At 45.8% G+C, this 12,359-nt stretch overlaps 1 protein-coding gene across 3 annotated transcripts in view; it reads left to right on the forward strand.

The window, feature by feature from the left end:
• The first annotated feature begins 381 nt into the window (after positions 1 to 381).
• Positions 382 to 12,359, forward strand: part of LOC125448310 (formin-like protein 3) — a 158,487-nt gene continuing 146,509 nt past the window's right edge. For all 3 annotated transcript variants that reach the window (XM_059643348.1, XM_059643349.1, XM_059643350.1), the window contains exon 1: positions 382 to 873. In XM_059643348.1, the coding sequence (XP_059499331.1) occupies positions 760 to 873 (114 nt within the window). In that variant the 5' untranslated portion in view covers positions 382 to 759. The remainder of the gene's footprint in view (positions 874 to 12,359) is intronic.

The raw sequence follows: 12,359 nt of genomic DNA on the forward strand, positions 1-12,359 counted from the left end.
CTCCAGCATCTGCAGTTCCTATTATCTCTATGAAGAACCATAACTGTTCTCCCTCTTCACAGACGCTGCCAGAGTTTCTCCAGCATCCTCTGTGTCGGTTTCAGATTCTGCTTCCATTCCAGTCTAAAATTCCCTTTGAGATTTGGCGTTCTTGCGATTCCGTGTTGATGGGGGGGGGGGGCGGTGGGTGGCGAAAGATTGGAAGCACGTCTCTTTCGTTTTCTTTTAACGACAAAAATGAATGTTCGGCGCGCAACCAGCAGAACCGCCGTCCCCGGCTGTACTGCGATGCCCTCCCCCCTGTCACCCAGAGTGATGGACAGGCAGTGGCACCAATGCGAGTGAACGGGCGCGTACGCACTCCCTTGTTGCTTAGAGCGGAGAGACTAGCGTTGAACAATGAATGGGGATACCAGCGACTCTCTTACTCCCGAGCAACATGCACGCAGCAGCTGAAATGATCTCCGTTGGACAGCTTTTCAGTTCCAGGAAACTCATTCCCTTCGGGGACAGAGCGGGGAAGAGTTAATCCAGACAGAAACGTCGGGGTGAGGTTACTGGGGTGGGGGGGAGGAGGCCAGATATAATTCTGGACAGAAGTTTGGTTCTCCAAAGTTTGTGTGTTTCCAAAAGTTTTTTTGGGGGGGTGGGCGAAGGGGAGCAGCCGGACGCTGTGGGAGGTCAATCCCCTCCCCAGAAATCGAGGGGAACATCGAGAAAGGGGACATTTGCATTCCGTTTGGCGTTGTCCCGGATGAAATGGGAAATACTGGAAGTTTGGATGGGCAGACGAATCTAAACGCTCCAATCATGCCACTGAAGTTACCGATGCCTGAACAATGCGAGCTGGAGGAGAGATTTGCAGCCGTTCTGGTGAGTGAGATGTGTTTTGTTGTTGTTTAATTATAAAGCGGTCCCTCAATTTTTTTCCACCCCTCACTTTTCATCCCTAAGTCTGCCCCGTTTGGTCTTTTTCCTGATCCGCATCGTTAGATAAGTTTTCGTCCCCTGCTCCACTGCCACATCCCCTCCCCCAGTTGATTTGTGAACATATGACATGATACTCAGCCTGGGGGATTTTTCTGCTTTTATTAAAAAAAACCAAGCTGCCTTGTAAGAAGATCTGGGCTCTCCCCAAAGGAAGTTTTAATTTTCTTTCCCACAGGGGCATATTTCAGATCGCTGATGCCCCCCCCCCCCACCCGAGTGGGCAGAAAGGCTGGCACACCAGCTCCGACCTTGCCCAGTCGATTGGCCAGGGAGCACCAAATGCTGACTCTGCAGTCACTGAGGAAGACATCCAGATGTGTTCCGGCAGATGACAATATTGTCTGCAACCTAATGGTTATGGGAGGGTTTGTGCTGGTGGAATATTGAGCACAATAACAGATGGCAGATGGGTTATTGCAGTGTACCCCAACTAGGCAGCTGCCATCAATTCAGTGACCCGTCCTCAATCGGGTTCTGGTTAATTGTTGAGGAATCGTCTGTCAGAAAGCCGCATCATTACTCACCCCTCTCCTCACAAGTTTTGAACAAATTCTTTGAGATGGGGGCATCACTGGCGAGTCCAGCATTTAGTGCCTACCCCAAATTTCCCTTGAGCGGAGTGGCTGACATTTCAAAGGGCAGTTGAGAGTTGACCGCATTGCTGTGGGTCTGGAGTCACGTGGAGGCCAGGCTGGGTAAGGAGGGCAGATTTCTTTCCTTAAAGAACATTAATGACCCAGGTGGGCTTTTACAATGATTGATTGTTGTTGTCATGGTCTCCGTCGCTGAGATAATTCTAGTTTGAATTTCACATTGATTAACTGAACTTGAAGTTGGTGGGATGTGTCCCGCAGAGCATTTATTTGGAGTTAACAAGGTGTGGAGCTGGATGAACACAGCAGGCCAAGCAGCACCAGAGGAGCAGAAAGGCTGACGGTTTGGGTCTGGACCCTTTTGCGGGAAGAAGGGTCTAGACCCAAAACGTTCAAACTTTCCTGCTCCTCTGGTGCTGCTCGGCCTGCTGTGTTCATCCAGCTCTACACCTTGTTTATCTCAGATTCTCCAGCATCTGCAGTTCCTGTTATCATTTATTCGGAGCCGTTGGGCCAAGCCCATGTCCAAACCAGTTCGCACATCACCCCATGGTACTCCGTTGATACCCAGTCTGGCACCGCATCAAGTTTGATGGTTTTCCTCATAGTCAAATCCCTCCATGGCCTCTCCCTATCCTCTCTCTGTTTAGAGGTGGGTGGTAGCACAGTGGCACATTGGCCCAGTAATCCAAAGACCCAGCTGACCCGTGTTCAAATCCCACAATGGCAGTGAATTTAAATTCTAATCTAATGGTGACTGCCAAGCCATCATTGCTTGTTGTAAAGATGACTGTCCTTCAAAGAGGGAAATCTGCCATCCTTACCTGGTCTGGCCTACATGTGAGTCAAGACCCACAGCAGTGTGGTTGACTCAGCTACCCTCTGCGATGGCCTAGTGAGTCACTTGGTGGTATCAAACTGCACAAGAGGCCTTCTGTACCCCTCTGAGATCTCTCTGCTTCCCTGGTTCTGGCACCTTATCCATCTCTGCCCTTGGATCTACCAGCCTTCAGCTGCCTAGGCCCCAAGCTGAGGAAACCCCCTTCCTAACTGAGCCCATACACACTATAACTTCCTTGTGAGAGGTGCCCCTTTGTTGCCTGTTCCAATTTCACTTCCTCTAACTTGGTGTTAACATTTGCCTGATTAACGTTCTGTAACGTGTCCTGAGATTTCATGATGTTAAAGGCACCATATCAATGCACATCCAGTTTTTCTCTGCTGAAATCACTGACCCATGCTGCAATACAGCTCCCTGCAGACAGCACATGTCGTATTCTTTGAATGTGAGCTTCAATCATGAAAGTAGTGGGGCTGTAGCCCGTGGGGAGGACACTGCAATGTGGCCTGGCTTCACACATCTTCCACACACAGGCACACGTCAGCACGGGTCATCACGCGGGGAAAGCCTTGGTTGGTTTTCCTGCTCTGTCCCCACCCAGAGCCCGGGGACATTGAGGGAAGTTGTTCCAATGGTGCTAGAGGACATAGCTAATCACAGCTTGGGATTGGCACTTCCGAGCACTTTACTGCTGCATCATCTAGGTGTCTTGGGCATCTGTGAGAAAGCTTTGAATTGCAACGGAGTACAAGTTGCATGTTGGGGACCTGTGATTCAATGAGACTTGGACTTTTAAAAGCGCTGTTGCCTCTCGTGGGGTCACTGCGCTGAATGCAGCACAAGGGAGGAATTGAAGAACTGACACCTACAGTGTGGAGTGGTGAAAACTTGATAACTATAAAACCATGTTATTGTTTCAAAGCCATTTAATACTTTCAGTACTTTGACCAGGTCTGATTTCTTGTATTGAGCAGTAGCCAAGAATGGAATCCAACTCTTCGTCCGGTCCAGCTGGTTTATTGTGTACTCCCAATGATTTTGCTTTTACTGTGGAGATTTTATTGATGGCTTTGTGCTGGAACAGTGCCTGTCTTGTGTTTCAAACAAGATTAACAGCTTGCATTTATGTAGCGCCTTTAAAGTGATCAGACATCCCAAAGCACTTCACATCAGCAACATCAAACCCAATCTGATCCCAAGCCACATGAGAAGACATTGGGGCAGGCGGCCCAGAGGCTTGGCCAAAGAAATAAGTTTCTAGGAGTTTCTTAAAGGAGCATAGAGGAATTACAGAGCTTTGGGTTTTGGTGGGAATGTAGTCGTAGCTCGAGGTTTGTTTTTTGTCCCCCTTTCTAGCCCGGATGCCCTGAGATGATTTGGAGGGCTGCAGGAATCACGACAGGAGGACAGACAAGGGTAAATTTGATCCTGCGAGTTTGTTGACCAGCTCATCCGCAACCATTAGTTGTGGCTTCTATTCCCATACTGGAGACCAGAGCACAAACTCCAGGCTGATAAACACTTCGGTGAAGGAGGGCTCCAATGTCAGAGGTGCTGACCTTCAGATGACACATTAAGCTGAGCCCCTGCCTGTTCCCTCAGGTTTTACTTTTGTTTATTCATTCACAGATTATGGGCATTGCTGGCTAGGCCATAATTTATTGCCCCTTCCAAACTGTCTTCTTGAACAACTTGAACACCGTGGTGGCACAGTGGCCAACACTGCTGTCTCACAGTGCCAGGGACCCGGGTTCAATCCCACCCTTGGGCGACTGTCTGTGTGGAGTTTGCACATTCTCACTGTACCTCTGTGGGTTTCCTCTGGGTGCCCTGGTTTCCTCCCACAGTCCAAAGATGTGCAGGAGAGGGTGGATTGGCCATGCTAAATTGTCCCATAGTATTCAGGAATGTGTAGATTAGGTGGGTTATAGTGGTATGGGTCTGGGTGGCAAGCTTGGAGAGTCAGTGTGGACTTATTGGGCTGAAGGGCCTGTTTCCACACTGTAGGAATGCTATGATCTATGAACTTCAGCCCTTAGGGTTTAGGTACATTGCTGTTAGGGAGGGAGTTCCAGGATTTTGACCCAGCCACGCAAAAAAAAGGGGATAAATTCCCTCATTGTAGCTTGGCGGGTAACTTGCAGGGGGTGGTGTTCTCACGTATCTGCTGCCCTTGTCCTTCTAGATGGAAGTGGTTGTGGGTTTGGAAGGTGCTGTCTGAGGATCTTTGGTGAATTTCTGCAGCACATCATGTAGATGCTACACACTGCTGCTGCTGAGTGTAAGTGGTGGAAGGAGTGGATGCTTCTTGATGTGTTGCTAATCAAGTGGACAACTTTGACCTGGATGGTGTCAAGTTTCCTGAGTGTTGTTGGGGCTGCACCCATCCAGGCAAGTGGGGAGTATTCCATCACACTCCTGACTCGTGCCTTGTAGATGGTGGGACAGGCTTTGGGGAGTCAGGAGGTGAGTTACTCACTGCAGGATTCCCAGCCTCTGACCTGCTCTCATAGCCACAATGGTGGTCGTGAACAATCCCAGAGAATTATTGCTCAGAAGAGCACAGTGGTTCTTCTAATATGCTAGCCAATATTTATCCTGCTGTATCTGGTCATTCATTTATGACCTCTGAAACAGATTATCTGATTGTTACTAGATTTCTGTTTATGGGAGCTTGCTGTGTACAAATTGATTTTTATGTTTTTTGCATTACTTCAGTGACTGTACTTCAAACACACTTGTATGTCTTTAATACAGAGATAGTAAGAGCTGCCGTTGCTGGAGAATTTGAGATAAGAAGGTGCAGAGCTGGATGAACACAGCAAGCCAAGCAGCGTCAGAGGAGCAGGAAAGCTAACGTTTTGAAGGATCCAGACCTGAAACGTCAGCTTTCCTGCTCCTCTGATGCTGCTTGGCCTGCTGTGTTCCTCCAGCTCCATACCTCGTTATCTTGTATGTCTATGAAATGCTTTGGGTGATTGTGAAAAGCTGCATATAAATGAAAGTTCTTTTTATTTTAAGCCACTGGGACACAGTAGCCAATGAAAGGATGCTACACAGTGAAGGAAACTGTGTAATTGATAGTGAGTCACTGCATGATGCATCTTGCAGAATAACAGAGGTGTGTTGTCAAAGCTTTTTATCTGACACCGATCAGGACCAATGCAAGAATGACAAATTGCGAGCAATAACAACAATTTAGATTATAAGAGGAATAGAATAGAATCGCTTTTATTGTCAATAAAGACCAAAATAACCATGGATGCTGTAAATCAGGAACAAAAACAGAAGATGCTGGACGAGCTCAGTAGGTCTGGCAGCATCTGTGAAGAGAAAATCAGACTTAACATATCAGGAACTGCAGTAATGTCACCTCTCAGTGCCATCTCAGGTACAGGGTAACTAGATACAAATACTTTAAGTGTTGTTACATTTAGTAAAAAAAGGACTAGTGTGCGAATACAGAGTTTAAATAAAGTCCAGAATGATAATAAAAAGTGTCTTTAAAGTACTCAAGTTATAGCCCATTTTCATTGAGTCTATGCCTGTTGGGTTTCAGAACACAAGGCCTCATGGCATCCGCGTGCTGACCTCTGTCCCAGATTTGCCTCTAGGACTCGTTCCCCAATGCAGACCGCTCTTGCTCTGCTCCCGCTCCGAGTTCCATCTGCGACCCGGCTCCCAGGTCGGCCCGCTCTCGCTCTGCTCCCGCTCCGGGTTCCACCTGCGACTTAGCTCCCCGCTCTCGCTCTGCACCCATCTGTGACCCGGCTCCCAGCTCGGCCCACTCCGGGTTCCATCTGCGACCCAGCTCCCAACTTGGCTCACTCTCACTCTGGGCTGTGGTCCGTGACTCAGCTCCTATGCTGGCCTGCTCTGTTCTCCATTCCCTCCGGGTAAGGTCGTTTAAGAAGTTAAAAGATGGGCAGCGGAAAGAATAACTGCAGCAAAGAGAGGGGGGAGAAAAGGAAAAGGAAAAGATGAGCAGAGGAACTCTGGCAGGAGTGTCCTATTCTGCCTGCTGATTGGTTGGCAATTTGGCTTTGATTGGCCATGGTAATGTCAGCAACAGGAAACTGTGGACTCCTCAAGCTCCAGAGTAATTCACGACAAGGCTCAAAGCTTGAATATATTGTTTTCAGGGAGTGGGTCCCTTCACTGATTGCTTCTAGGAAATGTAACTGGACCATGGTATGTGCTTGATAGAGGATCTTAAACTGACATAGTGTATGCTAACATTTCTCCATAAGACTACCTGTAATTGAACATGTGTGGTATTTTGAGCAGTGTATAACAGGACATGCAATTTTGCACAGAGAGGATAAGGTGTCGAATATCTAGAAGAGTTCATGAGAACGGTTGCTTGGGGACTGGTCGAGGCTGCCTCTTGAACGTTGACGGATGTTCACATTTCCTATCCTTTGCTTGGCCCTTTTTGTGTTGGATTCAGAAATGACCTACATATACTTTACTCGACCTCTCTCTGCAGTGACAGCAGGAAATTCATATGATATCCCAGGTTAATCTAAATGGACAAGTGAAATTTCACACATTTTTCTTTGCAGTAAATTCGCCCATATCTGTGCAACTTTCCTCTGGACAGAGGCAAGAGAAAATGGACTATGAAAGCCTCCTTTTAGTTCGAGAATTTGGGGAGTGTTTTAAACTGCTGAAGCTGGTCAGCATAACCTCTCTGAAGAGCAATGCAAACACTCTGTATGGCTGGTCATTTGGTGATTGAATTGTACTTGGATCTCCTGGTCGAATGTTCATGTAGTATGCTTGGCGAGGATCTTACCACATCGCAGAAAGTAGTTTTGATCGTCTGCATTAGCGTTTTCTTCTAAAAGTTGGGGAACGCACTGCTTCCCAAACTTTTCCTCCTGTGACCCCATTTTGAGGTTTGAAAATTGTCATGGTCCCTCCATGAGGACTGAGTGAGCAGGGGCCTGTTGGAGGGGCTGTGCTAACTCACAGAGCTCAATGGCAGCCATTGCTGCCTCAGAATTTGGGATGTTCACATTTCAGCTCATGAGGATACAAGCACTGGAAAGAGCACTTATGGCACCAAGAATGCAACTTTGAGCTTTGTATTCCCCTGAGCGATGAAAATGTGCGTGTTTTAAGATGATTAAAGGAAGTGAAAAGGGTTGATAGAGACAAACTATTTCCTCTGTGGGATGAGGTCAGACAAGGGGGCTGATCCTTAAAACTAGAGTCAGGCCTTTCAGGAGTGATGTCAGAAAGCAATCCTTCACATAAAGGGAATAGGACAGGGGACGCTCGTGGTAGTGTCCCTACCTCTGACCCAGGAGGCCAAGAGGCCCCACCTGCTGCAGAGATGTGTGATCAAATCTGAGTGGATTGACTAGAAAATGTCTAGAATAGGAATGTGGAACTCTTTCTCCACACACACCGCCCTCCCCCAACTTTTCTAAAAAAAAGGGGGTCAATTAAAACTTTCAAAAGTAAAATTCTTAGATTTCTGTGCAGGAAGGGGTAATGTAAAGTTACTGTAGCCCCAGAGGGATGCTGTCTCTTGAGAGAGAGACGCACACAGCTGGTGGTGGTTTTAACCTGAGGGGCACCACAGGTGACAAATGTTGAGAAGGCAGGAGTTTCATGGTAACCTCAGCTAGTGTAGGACTTGAACCCATGCTTCAGTGTCACTTTGTCTTGCAAGCCACCGCCCAGCTACTAGCCACAGGTACTAATGGTAGAACAGCTACCCTTCTTCCTGTATTTAATTTCTTGGGGCATTATTACAGTCTTGTTTGCGGCATAAAAATGGATTTTCCTTTTTTTCTGGTGTGAGATGGTGAGGTCAGGGCCCAGAGTAGCGAAGCACAACAGGCAAAGGAAGGATATGAACAAATTACTACGGATATCTGAAATGAAAATAGAGAATGCTGGAGAAACCCAGCAGGCTTGGCGGCATCTGTGGAGAGAAAACGAGAGTTAATGTTTTGAGTCTGATATGACTCTTCTTCAGAACAGCAAATGACAAAGTTTGTCCCCCTTCCTAATTGTTCCTGGATTGTCCATCTCCAATGCAAACAGATCTTCCACTCAATGGATATCAAAATAATCTAAATTAACCATGTGCTGTCCTGGTATAAGAATCTAATGGAATTTTACAACTCAGAAGTTCAGAAGATGAGTTATACCAGACTTGAAATGTTAACTTTGTTTCTCTCCACAGAAGGCTCTAGGTTCAAGTCTTGCCAGGGCCAAAATCCACGCTGAGGATTCTATTCAAATTTCTATGCTTCCCGATTTCCCTCTTCCCCAGTGAAATCAGCTCACTGACGTCTGTCTGAATTAGTTGGACAAAGTCGGCGTTTTAATTGAAGCCTTTAAATGAGCAGTTGAAATGCCATGGCATACAAGGCTATGGGACTACAGTAGATACGAGAATGTTGACACAATGAACCAAAGGGCACCTTTCCATGTTGTAAAACTCTGACTCCGTGCACTGCCAGGGAGGGCACAGATTTGAAGTGATTCACCAAAGAAGCAGATGCAAGTTGAGAAAAAAACCTTTCTTACCCATTGAGTCATTCGGGTCTGGAATGCACTGCCTGGAAATGGCAGGTTCAGTTGAGACATTTGAGGGGCTTTGGATGATTATTTGGTTAGAAATGGGGTATGGGGAACAAGCAGAAGATTACCTCGTGCTAATGATGCTCATCTGAAGATCTTGCATAGATATGATGGGCCGAGTGGCCACCTTCTGCACTGTAACACTTCTGTGATTCAGTGATTCTTGGATGAGGCTTTGAACCAGGGCACTATCTGTGCTGCCAGTGATAGGAAAGATCCTGTGGCATGATTTCAAAGAGGAGTGGAGGTAATAGTGGGCAAGAAATTATCTGGTTGTTATTTCAGGGCTCTTTGTGGAACCTTGCTATGCGCATATTGAGTACTGTGTTTCCAAGGTTGCAACATTGATGACAGTCACAAAGTGCTCACCGACATCATTCTATCTGCTGCTTGGTAGCAGTGACTGAAACATCAACAGCTGAATTATAGCGCTGTTATAGAAATGTTTTAAAATCTTTTCAGCCTAGCCCTTTGGGAAAAAAAATCTAAGTGATTCCTGGACTTTGACGTGGATTGTATTGTCAGGGGAAGACAAAGGCTTATCACTTAAGTAATGGGATTTTCATCATTGACTTCCTGTCATCAGATGTGGAGTGAAACTGTACATGTGGCCTTATATTCTGTAATCAGTTCAAACACAATGTCTCAAGTGGCCTGTTCAGCCTAGTATTCTTACCACTTGGCTGAAGGCATCCTTAATGAAAGTGGGCATGTTGAATTGATTTTGATGCTAGAAGCTCTCTTCTATAGCAAGAAAAATGAAACCTGGATAAAGTAATGGAACCTAATGAATTTAATACAGAAAATATTGCTCCTATCTGAAGGAGAATCAACCTCTTGCTGTTTGAAAAGCCTTTAAAAGATTATGAAAAAGTTTGATAGGGTCACCTTAGAGAAGACATTTTCATCTGTGAGGGAGACAAGAACTAAGCACTAAATATCAGTTAAAATTCCTCTTCACTGCCATAAGGTTTAGGCAAATAGATGGATGCATTTGAGGGAAATCTAGATAATTACCTGAGGGAGAAAGATATAGAAGGTTATGCTCACAGGGCTTTTATGTCATTGGTAGAATCAGAGATTTGGTTGAGCAAGGGGAGCTATAAAAGGGCTCAGCTTGATGTGCTAATAAGAAACAGTACACATCATCACAGGAAGCTACACAATATCTTGCTATCTCTTGCAGTATTGTGGCTTCATCTTGCTATAAGATGTTTCTTAAATAAAGTGAATAATTTATAAAAACCGAAAGAACTGCAGATGCTGTAAATCAGGAACAACAACAGATCTCAGCAGGTCTGGCAGCATGTGTGAAGGATAAAATAGAATTAACGTTTTGGGTCCGGTGACCACTGAGTTAAGGTAAATACTCACTTTACAAAGCTGCTGGAAAAGCTCAGCAGGTCTGGCAGCATCTGTGAAGGAAGTTCTGAGGAAGGGTCACCGGACCCGAAACGTTAACTCTATTTTATCCTTCGCAGATGCTGCCAGACCTGCTGAGCTTTTCCAGCAGCTTTGTAAAGTGAGTATTTACCTTACCTCAGTGATGTTATCTATTAACATTCTTTGGCAATACAACAGAACCAAGAATATTTTAAGGATGAGATGGAGGAGGTTTGTAGCTGGGGGTGGGGAGATAAGCACCAGTACAATGGCCTGGTGGGCTCAATGGCCTGCTCCTGTACACTGTATCAGAGCCTATGAAAGCATTTGTACTTCTGATCTATCCCCTCCTGATCTCTGTATCCTCCTCCAACCCCAAGTTCTCTGTACTCACTTCATCTCTTGCCTCCTGTTTACATAAAAAACTAGGAGCAGGAGTAGGCCATTCAGCTCCTCAAGCCTGCTCTGCCATTTAATACAATCACAGCTGAACATCCAACTCAGCCCCTTGTTCCCACTTTCTCCCCCATACACCTTGTTCCTTTTACCCCTAAGAACTATATCTAAATCCTTCCTGAAAACATTCAATTTTTTTTTTCTGTGGCAGAGAATTCCACAGGCTCACCACTCTCTGGGTGAAGACATTTCTCCTTATTTTGGCCTTAAATGGGCTACTCCATCTCCTTAGACTGTTACCCCCTGGTTCCGGACACCCTGGTCATTGGGAACATCCTTCCTGCATTTACCTGTTAGAATTTAATAGGTTTCTATGAGATTCCCCCCTCATTCTCCTAAACTCCAGTGAATATAGTCCCAACCAATCCAATCCTCCTTCATACATCAGCCCTGCCATCCCAGGTATCAGTCTGGTAAACCTTTGCTGCACTCCCTCCATCACCAGAACATCCTTCCTCAGATAAGATTGGTGTATCTATAAGGCTATTGTTGGGGTAAAAATGTTGAATATTTTCTTCTAATATTCAGATTCAGTTTATTTCAAAACTTTGTACAGCGTAGCATGGTTCGTGTTTCTTTTTCTCTTGTGGAATAATCTTTTCTGTTGTATTGATAAACATACATTCCGACTCTCATGTGAGCACACCCAGTGACTGAGCTCCACGGTAAGAAGAAACAAAAAGTAAAACCTTTGGTCCACCAAGACAGGTCTCACTCTGGTGTCCAACTTCTTCAATATTATCAACAGCTGGTATCAGGACAGTGTGTCTCACAAAGGATAATGTTTACCCCAACAGCTGCCCATTAACTGTCAGGATCTGTGTCTATGCAATTTTGTTCTGAAGCTGGGTGCTTGACTGGATTAAGACACATGATCCCAGTGACTGTGTCTTCATTGCAGTATGCTTCAGTGTAGATCAGTGTTGTACACCATATTACACTGTGTCTCTCAGTGGAGTTAGATTCAGCACCTTCTGGAGTTAACTAATCTCCTTCCCTGAGCACAACCCCGAGAATCATTGTGCCACCATTGAAATTACTTCATTAAGAGGAAATTATGAATGACTGTGATTGCCTAAAACCAATGTTACAGTTTTCAAAGCATGGAAATGTGACATTTGGACCAACTGGGTTCTGACTATCTTCATGCTTCACACAGCTCTCTCCATTCCAGTTCTTCCAAAACTGTGAACGCCTCTGGCCGTTTCTGTATACCGGATGTGCAACTCTTGTCTTCCCTGAATAGTTGTGCCGACCTCCTGAGATGGGCTGAGGAATGGCAGATGGAGTTTAATTTAGATAAATGTGAGGTGCTGCATTTTGGAAAGACACTTCAGGGCAGGACTTATACATGTAATGGTAAGGTCCTGGGGAGTGTTGCTGAACAAAGAGACCTTGGGGTGCAGGTTCACAGTTCCTTGAAAGTGGACTCACAGGTAGACAGGGCGGTAAAGAAGGCATTTGGTACCTCTGCCTTTATTGGTCACTGCAAT

This window comes from Stegostoma tigrinum, chromosome X (assembly GCF_030684315.1).
Source record: "Stegostoma tigrinum isolate sSteTig4 chromosome X, sSteTig4.hap1, whole genome shotgun sequence".
NCBI classification, from domain to species: Eukaryota; Metazoa; Chordata; class Chondrichthyes; order Orectolobiformes; family Stegostomatidae; genus Stegostoma; species Stegostoma tigrinum.